Source organism: Thalassophryne amazonica, chromosome 2, assembly GCF_902500255.1.
Source record: "Thalassophryne amazonica chromosome 2, fThaAma1.1, whole genome shotgun sequence".
NCBI lineage: Eukaryota > Metazoa > Chordata > Actinopteri > Batrachoidiformes > Batrachoididae > Thalassophryne > Thalassophryne amazonica.
In genome coordinates, this window is record NC_047104.1 from 35,328,102 (window position 1) to 35,347,865 (window position 19,764).

The 19,764-nt window shown below is 40.9% G+C and overlaps 1 protein-coding gene across 1 annotated transcript in view; it reads right to left on the reverse strand.

The window, feature by feature from the left end:
- znf414 (zinc finger protein 414) overlaps positions 1–19,764 on the reverse strand; it is a 74,030-nt gene extending 54,266 nt beyond the window's left edge. Inside the window, 2 exon segments of the mRNA XM_034184869.1 lie at positions 19,383–19,493; positions 19,693–19,764. Coding sequence (XP_034040760.1) covers positions 19,383–19,493; positions 19,693–19,741 — 160 coding nt within the window. The 5' untranslated portion in view covers positions 19,742–19,764.

The window sequence follows — 19,764 nt, forward strand, 5'->3', positions numbered from 1 at the left end:
ACAACTCCCTTCATTGACCTTGATGTACTCAAATCTCGTCAACATGCTGCATCACATAATGAAAAACATTCATGGTTGACAAAAGGTGCTCTATGATTTGTACATTTACCAGGACAAACCTATCCTGTCAAAATCCTTGTCTGATACCGCTGCTATGGTTACACATGGGCAGAGCCATGTGTCAACGGGAGGGATGGTATCACAAGTAAATAGTGTTTTTTCAACTTTTTTTCAACTTTTGGAATTGCCCTTAGCAGATTTTATGAAAAAGATACTTCAGGAAAAAGATGTGATAAAAGCACAGTTACTGCCGACTGATTCTGTCTCCACAGGATACCAAAACAGTGAAGCCAGGAGACTACGTGTTTATCAAGGTCATAAAAAGGAAAAACTGGTCCAGCCCACGGTGGGAAGGCCCGTTCCAAGTGTTGCTGACCACACCAACAGCCGTGAAGATCGCTGAAAGACCGTCATGGATACATCCAAGTCACTGTAAGCTGCAGTGTGTGCCTACAACCCCTGGCAAAAATTATGGAATCACCGGCCTCGGAGGATGTTCATTCAGTTGTTTAGTTTTGTAGAAAAAGCAGATCACAGACATGACACAAAACTAAAGTCATTTCAAATGGCAACTTTCTGGCTTTAAGAAACACTATAAGAAATCAGGAAAAAAAATTGTGACAGTCAGTAATGGTTACTTTTTAAGACCAAGCAGAGGGAAAAAAAATATGGAATCACTCAATTCTGATGAAAAAATTATGGAATCATGAAAAACAAAAGAATGCTCCAACACATCACTAGTATTTTGTTGCACCACCTCTGGCTTTTATAACAGCTTGCAGTCTCTGAGGCATGGACTTAATGAGTGACAAACAGTACTCTTCATCAATCTGGCTCCAACTTTCTCCGATTGCTGTTGCTAGATCAGCTTTGCAGATTGGAGCCTTGTCATGGACCATTTTCTTCAACTTCCAAAGATTTTCAATTGGATTAAGATCCAGACTATTTGCAGGCCATGACATTGACCCTATGCGTCTTTTTGCAAGGAATGTTTTCATAGTTTTTGCTCTATGGCAAGATGCATTATCATCTTGAAAAATGATATCATCCCCAAACATCCCTTCAATTGACGGGATAAGAAAAGTGCCCAAAATATCAACGTAAACTTGTGCATTTATTGATGATGTAATGACAGCCATCTCCCCAGTGCCTTTACCTGACATGCAGCCCCATATCATCAATGACTGTGGAAATGTACATGTTCTCTTCAGGCAGTCATCTTTATAAATCTCATTGGAATGACACCAAACAAAGGTTCCAGCATCATCACCTTGCCCAATGCAGATTCGAGATTCATCACTGAATATGACTTTCATCCAGTCATCCACAGTCCACGATTGCTTTTCCTTAGCCCATTGTAACTTTGTTTTTTTCTGTTAGGCGTTAATGATGGCTTTCATTTAGCTTTTCTTTATGTAAAGCCCATTTCCTTGAGGCGGTTTCTTACAGTTTGGTCACAGACGTTGCCTCCAGTTTCCTCCCATTCGTTCCTCATTTGTTTTGTTGTGTATTTTCAATTTTTGAGACATATTGCTTTAAGTTTTCTGTCTTGATGCTTTGATGTCTTCCTTGGTCTACCAGTATGTTTGCCTTTAACAACCTTCCCATGTTGTTTGTATTTGGTCCAGAGTTTAGACACAGCTGACTGTGAACAACCAACGTCTTGTGCAACATTGCGTGATGATTTACCCTCTTTTAAGAGTTTGATAATCCTCTCCTTTGTTTCAATTGACATCTCTCGTGTTGGAGCCATGATTCATGTCAGTCCACTTGGTGCAACAGCTCTCCAAGGTGTGATCACTCCTTTTTAGATGCAGACTAACGAGCAGATCTGATTTGATGCAGGTATTAGTTTTGGGAATGAAAATTTACAGGGTGATTCCATAATTGTTTTCCTCAGAATTGAGTGAGTCCATATTTTTTTCCCTCTGCTTAGTCTAAAAAAGTAACCGTTACTGACTGCCACAATTTTTTTTCCTGATTTCTTATAGTGTTTCTTAAAGCCAGAAAGTTGCCATTTGAAATGACTTTAGTTTTGTGTCATGTCTGTGATCTGCTTTTTTTTTTCTACAAAATTAAACAACTGAATGAACATCCTCCGAGGCCGGTGAATCCATAATTATTGCCAGGGGTTGTATTACCACAAATGAGTAAGGGGAAGTCTGACGACAAAGGGGATTCACCGTATAGTGGTGTCTCGTCTCAACGTCAGTGAAGCAGGGAGATCCTTATTCACTTAGAGTGGTTTATAGGTGACGCTGTGGCCTAGCACCAATGGCTGATCCACAGAATACACCCAACCCACGTGCCAAGCGCCGTGGCTGTGAGCGAGTCCGGCAGACAGTCTGGTGTGTTGTGATCTTAGCATGTTTCTGTCTACTGGGACACCTCTTCTGGCAGATGTGGGAACAACCGCCCCCGTCTGAAACTGCTCTCGATGAATTAACCCCTGTTCAACCTCTCACCCGGAGGGAAATACGATACATCGACCACCCCGACGAACCACAACATCCTTACCACACCAACATGTGGTGGCGCTACGTGAATTACACTTCACATCTAGTGAACCGTACCAACTGTTATATCTGTACACATATGCCTGTTTCCACCACACATAATGGACTACATGCTACTCCAAGGTCTCGAGCTAATACTGATTGTTTGATAGGCCTGTCAACCTACCCAGGAAATTATTCCATACCTCTGAACAAAACCACTGCATCTCCCTTGGAGGGAAAGAACTGTACCAGTTCCGGTTTACCTCCTATGTTATCATGGCCCCAGGTGCAGGACCCCCTACTGATAACTGATTTAACACCTTATCACAGCTTTGATTATTGCGTAATTGGGAATGGCTCAAACCTGCTTGGGTGGCTTCCACCTCACTCCTGCAATTTTACTTACACCTTCTGCGATTATGTAAATCGAACAGCAAAAAATGAATGCGACAGAAATAAAACCTGTAAACAGGATAAGACCCAGTGGAACAAGGCCCACCTCATCAGGAACGCAGACCGTTTCTGGTGTAACACCACCCAGGCCCCTTACGTTAAGCGCTGTTACTGTGCAGCTATAGCGCCAACTCAGAAGGGCACTAGAGTCCTCACTGATTATTACTGGCTATGCGGGACCAATGTTTACGCTCACCTTCCTCACAAATGGGGTGGAAGATGTGGAATGATTAATTTACATGAACCAGTAGTACATATTCCTAAAGATCAATGGGCCAGAGTCACCATCAAGTTCCGTGAACCACATAATGTTTGCATTAAACGAGAACTGGCTGATACCAGCCATATTCCTAGTGATAAAAGAATATTCAATCAGGGATGGAGGTCACTATTCGGCATACTTCCACATGCTGGGGTCAACCTCGTAGCTCTAGATGTTGAGTTCACTCGCTGGAAGTTTCTGCAGTTCATGAACTCCACACCTGAGATGGCCAACGCAACCACCGAGGAAATTAGGGCCCTGCGACTGATGGTACTACAAAACCGTATGGTTCTTGATCAGCTGACCGCACCCTCCGGTGGAGTGTGTGCTTTGGTGGGCACAGCGTGCTGCACCTTTATCCCGGCCAACACAGCTGACGGAGGTGCCATCACCCGAGCCCTACAAGAGATGACAGAGGTCCGTGACTCTGTCCAAGCAACAATGTCATCGCCTAGCTGGAGTTTCTGGTCATGGTTTACATCGAGAAGTTGGTGGCAACTTCTACTACGAGCTCTGACCCCTCTATTGACTATTGTTGCAGTTTTTGCACTCTTATTTTGCTGCGTAGTGCCTTGCCTCCGTTCCATGATTGTAAAATTAGTCTCCAACGCCTTTGTCCAATGTAATGTCGTACAGCGAATCCTCCATCGAGAAACTACCCACTTCCAACCATTGTCGACCGATGATATTGAGCAGGAACCAGAGTATGATGTCCGCTAATCGCCATATGCAGATGCCTAGCCTATCAACCACCTGATTTTACGAGGTCGATATTCCTGAGCGTTTTGACACCACCCTGGAAACAATAAAAGACAACACATAATTTAAATTCTTTATCATTGGTTCACTGTCATTTGTTCTTCTGTTTTTGGTTACTATATTCACTCTCCGCATTCGCCTATGATGTTACAACTGAAAATGTCTTAAAAGTGGTTGTGATTAATTGTACTGGATGTGGTGAAATGTAATAAACGATTAAAACCGGAGGGATATTGTTAAATAAATTATACTGTAAAACATGTTTATCATTTATTATCTATTACATCTGCTCATTTCAAATTGTTCTTTCTGTATCTTAAAATCTGCAACATGTTTCTCACAGATATTCACAGCTGCAGCCTGTTTACAGTTTGACATTTAGCAAGCTTCAGCAAAATCGCTCACTCTGTACCTAAGATTGGAATGATTCAGTTGTCACTCTGTACCTAAGATTGGAATGATTCAGTTGTTTGCAAATGTATCTGCACATGACTAATAGCACATGTTGCAACCATGGACTCATGTAGCCACACATCTTTTGTTTTCTTTATACAATAAAAGGGCCCCGCGAGGAGGTCACAGTGAGAGAACTGCATGAAGCTGCCAGCCTCTGCTGTGTCTCTCCTTTGCAAAGCTCACTAAAGACATCTCAACTCTCTGTCTGGTTCTTTCTTGTATGTCTAGCCAAGGTCAAACCTGACAGCCTGATAGTGAGGATGAGGGATTAGTTGATTATATGAGACGTGTGTTATCCCATAAGAATGTCATACACGCTAACAAGATATCAGACTCTCCTATTTCTGTGCAGGGCCCTGACAATCAGATCCAGATTGGTGACTGGGTGCTGATAAGGACTATTAAGAGAAAGAACTGGTCATCTCCGAGGTGGGAAGGCCCATTCCAAGTGCTGCTAACCACCCCCACTGCAGTAAAAATCGCAGAGAGGTCATCTTGGGTGCATCTATCCCTCTGCAAAAGACAAAGATACCTGAAAGATCCCGAACAAGACAAGGAGAGCGATGTGTAACCAGTGACGGCTGATGGCCTATGGGCCCCAGCAACGGCTGGAATCGCGTTCGAACAGAGACAGAGAGTGACCAGGAGCGAACAAAGACAAAAGACCAGAGATTGAAGCAGATGGCCAGGGTCTTGAAGCAGATTGAGAACCAGCATACCAACCGAGGGAAATCCTATCCACGTAATCCACGATTAGAAGCAGACGGACTACAAGCTTGAAATAAGAGCACTGAAGCTGACGAGACCAGACCAGGAGAAAGAAGCAGACGAAACTGCATCTTTGAGAAAGGAGACAAGAAAATCCTGTTCTATTCCTGTGCACCTGTGTTTGAATAAACGCAAGAACGGGTACAGGACAGGAGTACATGACAATATTATTTTAAACTCCACTTGCAGCATGCTTTACACATACTGATGATAGTTACAGATCTATGCACTACAGCTGAAGGGAATAACATAAAAGAGTTCCTGATTCCCTCCGTCCCTTGCTGACCTGAACGGAGACTGAACTGTCACCTTCACCCCTAAGCCCAGACAAACTGAACCTTTTGAACTGTCACCAAAGAAAGACGAGACTCTTCAAGACCAGAACTGTTGTCTCTCCTCCTGTCCCTAGGGAAGAAAAAAAAAAGAGGGAAACACCTCATGACAGGGGGAGTGAGAGAGACATAGCAACAGGTTGTTCAAAATACTGTTTTAGCTATGGAGAGCTTTGCTGCCAGAGCAGGCTGCAAACTACACACCCTACTGATGATTTTGACAATTACTGCTGTGATTGTGGCATTTACTGTGTGGTGGTTTGAAAAAATATATGAACCACGTTACAATTTAGACCAGAACAAAGTGATACCTTTATTCAAATCTGGTGACAAGCATCTTTACTAACCATAGGCCTGTGTCTTTCTAGTGTCACAATTTTCAAAGATATTGGAAAAACTTTACAATAACAGATTTATTGAACAACACAACCTGCTTAATGATAGTCAATATGGGTTTAGACACAATAGAAGCGATTAATAAACACATGGAATTTGTGTCGTTCATGGAGTTCCTCAGGGTTCTGTGTTGGCACCAAAGTTATTCATATTGTATATCAATGATTTATGTAAAGTCTCGGATTTGTTTAGAGCAATCCTCTTTGCAGATGATACGAACTTATTTTGTTCAGGAGATAATTTGCACCAATTATTAGATGATCTGGGGTCAGAGATGATAAAGTTGAGGAGTGGGTTCGATATGAACAAACTGTCACTAAATTGGTCTAAAAACTAAAACAATGTTATTTGGAAACCATAAAAAAGATGAACAAACACAGTTAAACATACACGGGGCAATAACTACAAAACTACAGCATTAAGAATAATGGTTATAGGTTATCGGTTATCATACCAATCCACTGTATATTAAATCAAAGATTTTAAAACTCCATGACATGATTTAATTTAAGACTGTTCGATTGATGTATAAAGTAAAAAAATAAGCAAGTACCTTTCAGAATTCAAGGATATTTTATGCAAAGAGAAGGAATATATAATTTAAGGGGTTTGTATCATTTTAAAGTTGCGGGCGCAAGGACGACCAGGAAATGCTTCTATGTCTCTGTTTGTGGCCCAAAAATTTGGAATAAGCTATCTGAGAAACTCCAACGATGTCCAAATATCAATCAGTTTAAATATTTATACAAAGAAATGGTGTTCGACGGGTATGTATCTGATGGAAACCGCTGAACTGTGTTGTATGTTGAATGTGCTTCATCTAAATTCTTACCATTATATGTACTGGGGTAACTAGAATGAAATGGGAGCTATTCATACTCTGACATTATTGAGGAGCACTGTGAGTATCGACTTTATTACGAACAGTAGCTGGACCTCATGGCTCTTCTTCGGATCGTGGTATCACATCCTCCTACACCTGCTCACCCCATTATTGTTGTTTTTTTTTTTTTGTTGTTTTTTTTGGACTTACTATGTGTTATGATTTGTTGTATGATTCCTCTTGCTTGATCAATGGCTCAACGGATGATTTCCACCACAGCTGATGGCTTATTGCTGGACCGTTACTACAACCCCTGGCAATAATTATGGAATCACCGGCCTCGGAGGATGTTCATTCAGTTGTTTAATTTTGTAGAAAAAAAACAGATCACAGACATGACAAAACTAAAGTTATTTCAAATGGCAACTTTCTGGCTTTAAGAAACACTATAAGAAATCAAGAAAAAAAGATTGTGGCAGTCAGTAACGGTTACTTTTTTAGACCAAGCAGAGGAAAAAAATATGGACTCAGACAATTCTGAGGAATAAATTATGGAATCACCCTGTAAATTTTCATCCCCAAAACTAACACCTGCATCAAATCACATCTGCTTGTTAGTCTGCATCTAAAAAGGAGTGATCTTCTGAGGAATAAATTATGGAATCACCCTGTAAATTTTCATCCCCAAAACTAACACCTGCATCAAATCACATCTGCTTGTTAGTCTGCATCTAAAAAGGAGTGATCACACTTTGGAGAGCTATTGCACCAAGTGGACTGACATGAATCATGGTTCCAACACGAGAGATGTCAATTGAAACAAAGGAGAGGATTATCAAACTCTTAACAGAAGATAAATCATCACACAATGTTGCAAAAGATGTTGGTTGTTCACAGTCAGTTGTGTCTAAACTCTTGACCAAATACAAACAACATGGGAAGGTTGTTAAAGGCAAACATACTGGTAGACCAAGGAAGATATCAAAGCGTTAAGACAGAAAACTTAAAGCAATATGTCTCAAAAATCAAAAATGCACAACAAAACAAATGAGGAACGAATGGGAGGAAACTGGAGTCAACGTCTGTGACCAAACAGTAAGAAACTGCCTAAAGGAAATGGGATTTACATACAGAAAAGCTAAACGAAAGCCATCATTAACACCTAAACAGAAAAAAACAAGGTTACAATGGGCTAAGGAAAAGCAATCGTGGACTGTGGATGACTGGATGAAAGTCATATTCAGTGATGAATCTCGAATCTGCATTGGGCAAGGTGATGATGTTGGAACTTTTGTTTGGTGCCGTTCCAATGAGATTTATAAAGATGACTGCCTGAAGAGAACATGTAAATTTCCACAGTCATTGATGATATGGGGCTGCATGTCAGGTAAAGGCACTGGGGAGATGGCTGTCATTACATCATCAATAAATGCACAAGTTTACGTTGATATTTTGGACACTTTCTGATGTTTGGGGATGATGAAATCATTTTTCAAGATGATAATGCATCTTGCCATAGAGCAAAAACTGTGAAAACATTCCTTGCAAAAAGACACATAGGGTCAATTTCATGACATAGGGTCAATGTCAACGAGCAGATGTGATTTGATGCAGGTGTTAGTTTGGGGGATGGAAATTTACAGGGTGATTCCATAATTTATTCCTCAGAACTGAGTGAGTCCATATTTTTTTTTCCTCTGCTTGGTCTAAAAAAGTAACCATTACTGACTGCCACAATCTTTTTTCTCGATTTCTTACAGTGTTTCTTAAAGCCAGAAAGTTGCCATTTGAAATTACTTTAGTTTTGTGTCATGTCTGTGATCTGCTTTTTTTCTACAAAATTAAACAACAGAATGAACATCCTCTGAGGCCAGTGAGTCCATAATTTTTGCCAGGGGTTGTCTGTTGCGTTATTGCTATCGGAGGCTGAATTATGTCACCCCATCCAGACGGGGAAAAACTGGTGGTTAAGTACACTGTTTGTAAGCTTTTTCATGTTCCTACAATAATGATGATGTGAGTATAGACATTAAAATTTGATAAACAGGGAGGAAGAATGACAGGGTTTTCTCTATATTATCAATAATTATTATCAAATATTAATGTCTTTACTTTGATGTACTCTCTGTGATCGTGTCTTTGATTCTGTTCTCCATTTTTCATATATACATGTATGCATGTCTGAGAGTTCATGTACCATTATTCCTTTAAATAATTACTCATTGTCAAAGCAATCACTATTCAAGTAATCATTAAACCTGCCACACGAGAAAGTGAGCAGATGATCTTTGGCTTAATCAATGTGCAGACTGTTTTGCTAGAGTTATGTTTTTGCTAAGCGCAGATGTGCATCTTTAACGGTTCAGCCTTGAGGGAAGAGCAGTATGACCGGAACACTGGTTCAGGGCTGGACATTATTATGGGAAGCCTAGGAGACTGAGGGCTCAAAGCCATAACAGTTTTCATACCAACGTGAGACCAGACTGTGTCTTTCCATTGTTTTGTGATACTGTCACTCCTATATGCTTGTACGTAACTATATTCAATAAAAAGGAGAAGCAAATGGGCGGGGCCTTCAGAGCAGACGACAGTTCTTGATGAAGGGACTCACTCATTTGTTCTCTCCTGATGAGGAAAAGAAATTCAGTGTCTCCTTCGTGATCATTTTCTGTGTGTGTAAACTGAGTTGTTCTTTCCAGGTCCAACTCTGAACGACTGACACTCAGAAAGCCTACATCAGAGTCTAGGTCTTCATGAAAAGCGATTCAAGTTCAGAGGAACATTGACTTCACCCACCCAACACAGCCCACAAATCCACCTAAACAAATCATTTTAAGATTCACTCACTTCCAATCAGACATTTGTATTTTCCTGGATAACATACCGGGCACACTCCAAATACATTGAAGTCAGTCCTAGTGGTGCAGCTTAGCTAAAATTTCCATAAAAATTATTCATTTTCTGATTAAAGCATGGAATTTGGCACACATATTCATAATTAACTAATGTTTATTTTCAGATATGGCGCCATCATGGAGCTGACCTCTGACTGCATCATAATTCTAAAAAGGTATAGTTTGGACTATCTATTAGGGGTGTCGTAAAAAAATCAATTCACATCCGAATCGCGATTCTTATTTATTACAATTCTGAATCAATCCAAAATGTCCATGAATCGATTTTTAAAAAGCATTTTTTTAAACATTTTCTTGCTTACTCGATGCATGTACCGTTTGTCAGGCAACAGCTTCCGTACTATAGTGTCCCCGCGAGGGGGGGAGGGGGTCCAGCGTGCTTCAAACACTCGTGAGCTGCAGAGGTCAGTGGCTATAGCTTAGCTTAGCATGGCGGACAAAGAGCTAATTCAACCAGCACCAGCGCATTTTGGATTTTATTATTTGCTGCGTAAGAAGGAGCTTGACATGACTTATGCAGTGTGCAAAATCTGCAAAATGAAAGTCAAGTACTTCAGAAACACTTCAAATCTGCAAGCCCACAGGCTACGTCATCACCCGGAGCTAAAAGAGGGGAGCAGCGGTTTCTGCCGACTACCGATCAGCGCTTCGCTGAACTGCCAGCCAACTCCGAACGAGCAAAGCAGATAAGTAAATTTACATCTAGAATCACTTTTTAAGTAATATAACTACTTCTCAGAGCTCTTTGAATCGAAAATCGATTCTGAATCGAATCATCACCCCAAGAATCGGAATCAAATCGTGAGTTGTTGAACGATTCACATCCCTACTATCTATGACTGAATATTCTGGAGTTATGGGGTAAAAACGGCAAAAATGGTGACAAAGATCAGTTTCAGTTTGTACAGGGGTCAAAAGTTAAACTTGCGCCAATTTTGGTAAAAAAAAAAAAAAAAGTGATGCAAATTATTGCTTGAAATAAAAGGATTAATAAATGGAATAGTTTTTACTGTGTTGAATGCATGGTCTCCCAAGTAAAAGGTCAAACAAGGTCGACATCCATTGGATTCTATGACGTATAACATGCGTTACCCCGTAACATGATAACTAAGCAGGACAGATGGTGCAAACTATTCCTTTTTAAATGCAATTAACTCAACCAATAATTTGCATCTTTTTTTTTTTTCTCCAAAATTGGAGCAACTTTACCTTTTGACCCTGGTACAAACAAAGTGACATTTGTCACCATTTTTACCCCATAACTCCATGGATAGTCCAAACTATACCTTTTTGGAATCTTTACAAATAATGAGGTATACCGTATTTTCTGCACCATAAGGCGCACCGGATTATAAAGCGCGCCCTCAATTAGCGGGTACTTAACCCTTACAAAAGGCGCACCAGATTACAAGGCGCGGCCTCAATTAGCGAGTACTTAACCCTTACAAAAGGCGCACGCTAAAACATAGTCTACAAAAAAAAAAAAAAAAAAAAAAAAGGTCATGGAAGCAAAACAGTTTATTTGAACTTTTTAGCAACCGGTATTTAACAATATGGTACTCACATTATTTTTTATTATGGTTCTGTCACAAATCCATCGAAGACTTCATCTTCTGTGTCTGAACTGAACAGCTGGTCTTCCAGCTGTGGCCACCTCGCTTTGTTTCTGCGGAAACTCCGTTTGGTCTTTTTAACTTGGTGCAGTTCATTTTCTTGTTTTCTCTCACAGCTGCTCTATTCCCATGAACAACCGCATAACTGATAGCTTGCACTTTGAATTGTGCCTCATAAGCATGTCTATTCGCTGGCGCCATTTTCGGGGGTCCTTAGACAAACAAATGTTTTGCAGGATACCTGTAGTATACGGTAACTACCGGAGGAGTGGCGGAGGTAAGTGTACGTACCACGGACTCTTCTCTGATTGGTTTATCGCTGGCAGCGTACGTACTTTACATATTACGTACTTGTGTCAGCGGGAAATGGTCCTATATTCCGACGGTCAAGACAACGTCGGTCATTTTTACAGATTTTGGAATTCAGTGCGCACATAAGGTGCACCGGATTATAGGGCGCACGGCCGACTTTTGTGAAAATTTAAGGCTTTTAGGTGAGCCTTATGGTGCGGAAAATACGGTAGTTTCAACATGATTGGAGCATTTTTAAATTTTGAGCCCTGTGAAATTCTTTATTGACCTCTGTAGCTCATTAGAAGTAAACTCCAGGATGGCTCCATGTCTGAAAATAAACATTAGCTAATGTAGAGTGTGTGTGTGTCAAATTCCACAAAATGAACAACTGTTTTGCTATACCACCACACTATCCAGTGTATTCAGCCTGACAACTGAACAGCTCTACAATGCATTGAGGGGAACAATGAAAAAAATCTATAGAAGTACTTTTAAAATAATTTTTTAAAATCTATTTTAATAAAATCCCATTACAGTACAAAAGTTTGTTTTATTTTCAGCTCCACGGTGCATTTGAAACAAGGGGAGTGGGGGGCTGTCTCAACTCTCTGGACATCTCCACTCCACGTAAAAATGATGCCAATCAACCACAACTTAAAGATCTTTTGTTAATAATGCCTGAGCTGGACCTTTGCACTTCATAGTAAATGAACATTCTATTCTTTATATTCTAAATCATATTTTATTTTTATGACTTGACATTTTATTCCTCCTGCTGTGAAAAGTACTGTGCAAGAATTTCATTGTAGAGCAATGTGCAATGACAATAAAGAATCTGTCACAGTCTAATCGCCCCCCTGCCTTCCTGTGCACACGTCAATTCAGAGTGTCAACAGCGATAAACAGATTATCGTCTCGTTTCTGCTTAAAACTGACTTTTGGATGATTTAAGAGGTTTTACTTTGTCATCTGACGGTTAATAATCACATTATTCCCTATGATCGGTTTGGGTGTAGAGTGTCAGACGCGTCAGGTTTCATTAATCTTGGGTGATTTTTTTTTTTTTAAGGACTTTCTGAAATTTATTATGAAATAATGCTGAATTTATGTGGAAATGATTGTACAAAAGCTTCAGAGATCTGTCGCTGAGCTAGATGATGACTAGAGTGCAGTTTTAAGGAGAAACAAGGTGATATTCGGTTACCACTGCTGACATTCTGAAATGATGCATGTGCAGTGAAGGCAGGGGAACGAATCAGACCAAAATTTTATACATTTTCGTTTTGTTGTTACACTTCTATAGAGATACAGCTGCTATTTATTCTAATTTATTAAGATCTTAATGTTCTCTGTTCAATTTGTAGTTATTTTATTGGTATCCTAGTGTAAATGACACATACAGAGAGAGAGAGAGAGTTGTATGTAAAGTTTTGGGCACCCCTGGTGATTTCCATGATTTTCCTTTATAAAATCATTGGTTGTTTGGATCAGAAATTTCAGTTAAATATATCATATAGCAGACAAACAGTGATATTTGAGAGGTGAAATGAAGTTTATAGGATTTACAGAAAGTGTGCAATAATTCTTTAAACAGAATTAGGCAGCTGCATAAATTTGGGCACCCCAACAGAAAAAAATATGTCAATATTTAGTGAATCCTTCTTTTGCAGAAATAACAGCCTCCAATGTGTCCTATAGTTTCCAAAGACAGTCTGGATTCTGGTTGAAGGTATTTTGGATCATTTTACTTTACAAAACATCTCCAGTTCAGCCAGGTTCGTTGGTTTCCGAGCATGGACAGCCCGCTTAAAATCACATGACAGATTTTCAATAATATTCAGGTCTGGGGACTAAGATGGCCATTCCACAATGTTGTACTTGTTCCTCTGCATGAATGCCTTAACAGATGTTGAGCAGTGTTTGGGGTCGGTGTCTTGTTGAAAGATCTAGCCCCGGCGCAACTTCAACTTTGTCACTGATTCATGAACATTGTTCTCAAGAATCTGCTGATACTGACTGGAATCCATGTGACCCTCAACTTTAACAAGATTCTCAGTTACCTGCACTGGCCACACAGCATGATGGAACCTCCTCCAAATTTTACTGTAGGTAGCAAGTGTTTTTCTTGGAATGCTGTGTTCTTTTTTCTGCTATGCATACCGCCCCTTGTTATGTCCAAATAACTCAATTTTCATTTCATCAGTCCACAGCACCTTATTCCAAAATGAAGCTGGCTTATGTGCTTTAGCATACCTCAAATGGGTCTGTGGCATGTACGCAGAAAGGCTTCCTCTGCATTACAGCATCATACAGCATCTCTTTGTGCAAGTGTGCGGTAGAGTTGAACGATGCACAGAGAAACTATCTGCAGCAAGATCATGTTGTAGGTCTATGGAGCAGGTCTGTGGTTGATTATGACTTCTCACCATTCTTCGCTTCAGCTATGAGATTTTTCTTGGCCTGCCACTTCGAGCCTTAACTAGTACTGTGCCTGTGGTCTTCCATTTCCTCACTATGTTCCTCACAGTGGAAAGTGACAGTTGAAATTTCTGAGATAGCTTTTTGCATCCATCCCCTAAACCATGATGTTGAACAATCTTTGTTTTTGTGTAATTTAAGAGTTGTTTAGAGGCTCCCATGTTGCCATTCATTAGAAGAGATGCAAAGAGGAAAAACATTTGTAAATGGCCACCTTACATACCCTTTCTCATGATTGGATTCACCTGCGTAAGGAGGTCAAGAGTCAATGAGCTTACCAAACCAGTCATGTGTTCCAATAATTAGTGCTAAATGTATTCAAATCAATAAAATACCAAGGGTGCCCAAATTTATGCACCTACCCAATTTAGTTTAAATAATTATTGGACACTTTCTGTAAATACCAGAAACTTCATTTCACTTCTCAAATATCAGTGTGTTCATCCGCTATAGGATATATTTAACTGAAATTTCTGATCCAGACAACCAATGATTTTTAAAGAAAAATCATAAAAATTATCAGGGGTGCCCAAACTTTTGCGCGCGCGCGCACACACACACACACACACACACACACACTTATTGCTACTTACATTAATTGTTGAGATTCTAGTGTCTGACTTGCAAGATGTACATGTTCAATAAAGCTCCTCAATGTTGTCAAGTGTCAGCCTCACAAGGAAGACAACGGAAATGAGCATTTATGCTGTATCGTGTCATCCGTGTATCATTGATATGGGAGGGAGCAGGTACACGTCACCTCCGGCAAAGTGGCAAATGCGAAGGCGAGAATTCGTACTTCTGCGACTGGCCGCCTGATGAAAACATGCTTGGGCTGTACTGCTTGTCTATTGAAATCAGCTAGTTTGGTTTTGTCTCCAGCTTACTTCTATCAGCCAACTGACAGCTCTCATTGCCTGGAACAATGAGATTTAAATACCAAGCTGACCTCAAATAAACCACTGTACATTAAATAAGCCTTTTCAAACTCTCGCTCTCTTACAGGTCTTGCGCACAAGGTCAAAGAGCAAGAGACGTAAATTCCAGTCTCAAGGCATCATGACTACCTGTGTGGGCAGCGAGAATAACAGATCTTGATTATTTTTCCCATTGGAGCATTGATTCCTTACAACAACACAGTATCGGTGTCCAAGGAAGAAAAGCCGAAGCTTATGCTGCAGACAAACTGAAAAATTCAGGTTTTGCCCGACTCACCAACCATGATCCAGGCTATAGTGACGTGTCTATTCGTAAAAACAATCATCTGATCATCGTTTCGCTTTATGGGCCCCTATAAATCTTGTGCACTGCATTCGTATTTCCGAGAGTGTGAAATTAATTATTTGTGAAGAATAAAATAAAATTAATCATGGATCTGGCTGGAGAGAGGCAGCTGAACCCTGTCTCTAGTAAATAATCATGTCATTTATTAGGCTTATAGGCACATGTGTCTGTGATTTGTACAGGGTTCTCCCCAGACAATGGAATAACGACACCACAGGATTATACTGCCATCTAGCACCGCTATAGTGTGGTGTCATCTCATAATGTTTTACCGGGAGACTTGGTGGGAATCTAACGGTGTGCAAACTAGACATGGGCCGATAACCAGTTTCACGGTATACTGCGGTATGAAAAAGCCAAAGTATCAAAACCACTAACATTCCCCTGGTGCGCACCTTTGTCCCCGTTTACAAACGGGGCAGGTAACATTAGCTAGCTCAGCACCATGGCTGAAGGAGGCGAAGCCTGCACTGAACTTTTCCTTCCGTCTAAAAGGACCAAGTCGACTTTTTCGTTTTATTTTCTGCAGAATAGCCCTTCAAGCCAAAAATGGTGGCAACAAAGCACCGTAGCTATGGCCTGTGTCGGGCGCGGAGCGATTCAAGATACCCGCAAAAGATCATATGGAAGAAGTAAACTTTATCCCATCATTGAAACCACTGAGAATTACAAGAGGTGGACTCGAGCCGTGCTTGTGGTCGACCAAATTTCTCCAACAAACATGTCAAGAAGGACAAATACATCTATTCCAAGCACTTTGTTGGTGAAGCTGGGCCAAGTATTGAGCATCCGGAGTTCTGGACGTTATTCCAGCCACGTTTTTCCCTAAGCAAGTAAGTCATGTTTCCCATGGGGTAGATGCTACATGTCTAAAAGAGTGACTATTATTTTGGTATTTTCTCTAAAGTTATCAGTGGTTTTGTGTTCGTAGCAGCAGACATCGCGTCAATTAGCGCGCCCGAATCACGCGCGCTTCATATGCAAATAGCCATAATGTTGTTAAAGCACATTTTAAAGCTATACATAATACTGTGAAACCGCTGTATTTTTGCCCACGGTTATCATACTGTCCAAATCTCATACCGGCCCATGCCTAGTGCAAACCCACTTTGTGGGAAATTTCGCAAAAAACAACTTCAGCTCTTTATTTTATCCTTTATTACAGGGGTGGCCAAGTTCGGTCCTCGAGAGCCACATTCCTGACACTCAGTTGTCTCCCTGCTCCAACACACCTGAATCCAATGAAAGGCTCATTAAAAGTCTGCTAACGAGTCTTTCATTGGATTCAGGTGTGTTGGAGCAGGGAGACAACTAAGAGTGTCAGGAATGTGGCTCTCGAGGACCGAACTTGGCCACCCCTGCTTTATTACATCCAGATGACACAAACCATGACAAAATGCAAGCGATGCACGAAGCCAGATGATCAGAGGATGATCTCTGCATTTTTTTGTTTTGCCTGGGCGGGGACCACAGCCCGTGACGGCACAGTGATCGCCGTGCCATCTGGGGAGGAAGCACACCAGCTCTGAACGTAAGGAGGCAGGCGCATAGCCAACTCTATCAGTGCTGTCTGCTGTGGAATCAATCAGATCAGAGGCCAAGAATGATGCTGCAGCCTCTGTGACAGTGAACAGGGAGGATTTTAAGAAGAGAATGGCAGAACAGAATTCGAAATTCTTCAGGTACCGAGACACACTGAGATTTTGGGGCTGGATAGCAGCGTGATTCATTTCCATTGTTCTACATTTTGAAGGCTATGTTACACAGAAATCAGAACATTTCCGAGTGTTTCCAACAGCGTTTCTTAGAGGAAAACATCTCTGTGCGCACTTGAATGCTGCCAAAATTAAAAACTGAACCACAGATTAATTACAAAGTTTACAAAAGTGTGATATGTTACGATGACTCGTTTTTAAGTGATAACTGTTCATTTTGATGCAGTCACAGTTAAAGCTGCCACTTTGCACTGTGTAAAAACTTGTGCGTGTGCACATTGCGCGAGTGGGGTGCGTGCTGTTCTGTTACAGAACAGTCTCGCGTCAAGACAGACTCTCAAATTGAAATAAAAATAAAAACTACCAACTTCACTGAGAAAAAAAACCCTGAACAATCATCCAGTTGTGATTCCCAAAGTCCACTCCACCAGAGGAGTCCCCACGCACAGATCGCGCGCAATCGCAAGCCGGTGTTCTGGAGCTTCTCACAAAGTTCTCTCACGGTTAGAAAGTCCATTATCTCCTGAAAATAGCATATTCCGACTTTTTCCCAGCGCAAAAAAAAAAATCTATCTACATGTCCAGCCTGTAAAAAATCAGCGTCATGGAGACATTGTGCGTGCATGCTCATGGCAGGGCTAAAATAGTGTCCAGCAACACAAATAGCAGCGTCACCACACATTAGAATCCAAAATCGGACAGACTGAAAAAATTAAGACTTTGGGGGTGAACTGTGTCACCTCCTGTCTCTCTGTACAGTCTCTGTAAATCTGAACCTACACCTTCGAATGAAAGCTGAGAAGCTTTGTTATCGGATGAAGCACTGTACGTTTCACTGTCTGTCAGCCATTGGGATGTTTCTGCTTTTCCTAAAATGTACATCACACGTTGAGAAATGCCGACAAATGCAGAGTAAAAAGACGCTTTTTAGAAACTCAACTGCTGTCTCGGGGAGGAAAGCTGGACCTTTCCTTTTTCTATTTTTAGACAATATAGAGCAGTATCAAAATCTGAATCACAACAACAAGGTGAGATTTTCACACTCTGAAGTGAATGCCCCCAGCCTGGTGAAATTGTGACTTGGGAATTCAAACTGAAAATTATGCAGGGGAAATGTGTAAAAAAGTCTAGAATCTCCCACATTTTAAACTGTCTTTCTGTACATTATTTTTTCTTTCAAATAAGTTTATTGCACATTTGTAACATACAGTGTGTCAATGAAACACACACATTGTCGATGAGTTTAACTAATCAACAATTCAGCACAGAATCAGACCAGAAACAGTACTAAAAGATTTTCATTTTTGTTTTAGGGCTTCTGGACACAAGGTCGGATAGGACCCCGAGTGGAAGTGTTGCGCGCAGCTTCGGGTTACAATTCCCAACAGCACCCTATACTAAACATTTCTGTCGAGAACGCTGTTTGGATAAATGTATAATGAACACAGGTGGGATTAAACATCCTGATTTGTATTACAACAGAGCAAGGTGACACATTATGCTGCCCTTTTAAAAGATGCCAACTCATTCCCCAACCCAATATCCAAACTAGTCTCGGGCTGGCTGGATAAGAACAGCACCATGACTCGATGCCACCCACAAATGAGACTTAAGGCACCTTGACAGCTATTGCACGCATTTAACCAGCGCACTGCCACACAATTCGGCATGCTGATATGTTCCGCTGTATGCTGCCTTATATAAAACAATTATTTCATAGCAGATTAATCATTTGCTCTCAGAGATTGGCTGATAAAACCATTTCTAATCACTCCCGTGAAATTTTCTACAGCTGCCGCTTTTCTTATGAGCTTCATAAAGTGTGGAAAGCGTTCGGGATGATCTCAAAGGTAATAACACAATAACATGTTTTTGGAGGGCGGTATGCATTTTCAGAGGCCCGACGTCCATGTCGTCACCTAAAATGACAGATATTCGCCCGAGTTAGACGAGGGCAGGTATGGACAGGTAGCGTAAATGCAAATCTATGCTACCGGCCCAGCAACGCCTCAGTAAGTGATAATTACTTATATTGTAATGTCTTGGTAAAACAGTTGCATTTTCGCTCCTTCATATAAGCATCTGAAAAATGATGTTTATTATGAATTTTATACAGTTGTTTGACTGACGCTGTCACTGACCGACCGAGCGTGTTTACGTTTTTTTACACCTCTCGACCTTTGAACCACCAACCTGGTCACGCAAGCGCATTCCCAGTGTGAAAAGGCTTGATCAGTTTTGACAAAATAAACGCAAATAAGCAAGCAGTAGCTAACCTGGAAGAGACTCTGCTGGGATCTCATGGTCCTTTATGTGGATTTCTAACGCACTCGTGTCCGTGTAGACCCGTTTGCAGCCGTACATTGAACATGGAGTTCTCTTGCTTCCTAAAACGAACAAAAAGGAACTTTATTAGTGATGACGCGTAATCAGCGCTTGCTAGCAGCTAACGCTGCATAAAGTAGAACTCCTTGTGCAGTTCTGCTTTTGTGAGCTTCGCCTAGACAAGCCTCATTTAGCATACTGGAAGGGAAAAAACAAACAAAATGCAGCTTTTCTTTGCAACATTTAAATTAAATTACAAACCTTCTTTCCATTCTCGGTAGCGCGCAAACACCAAGTTATTAGCCGACATTGCTGACGCCGCTGCTGCTTCTT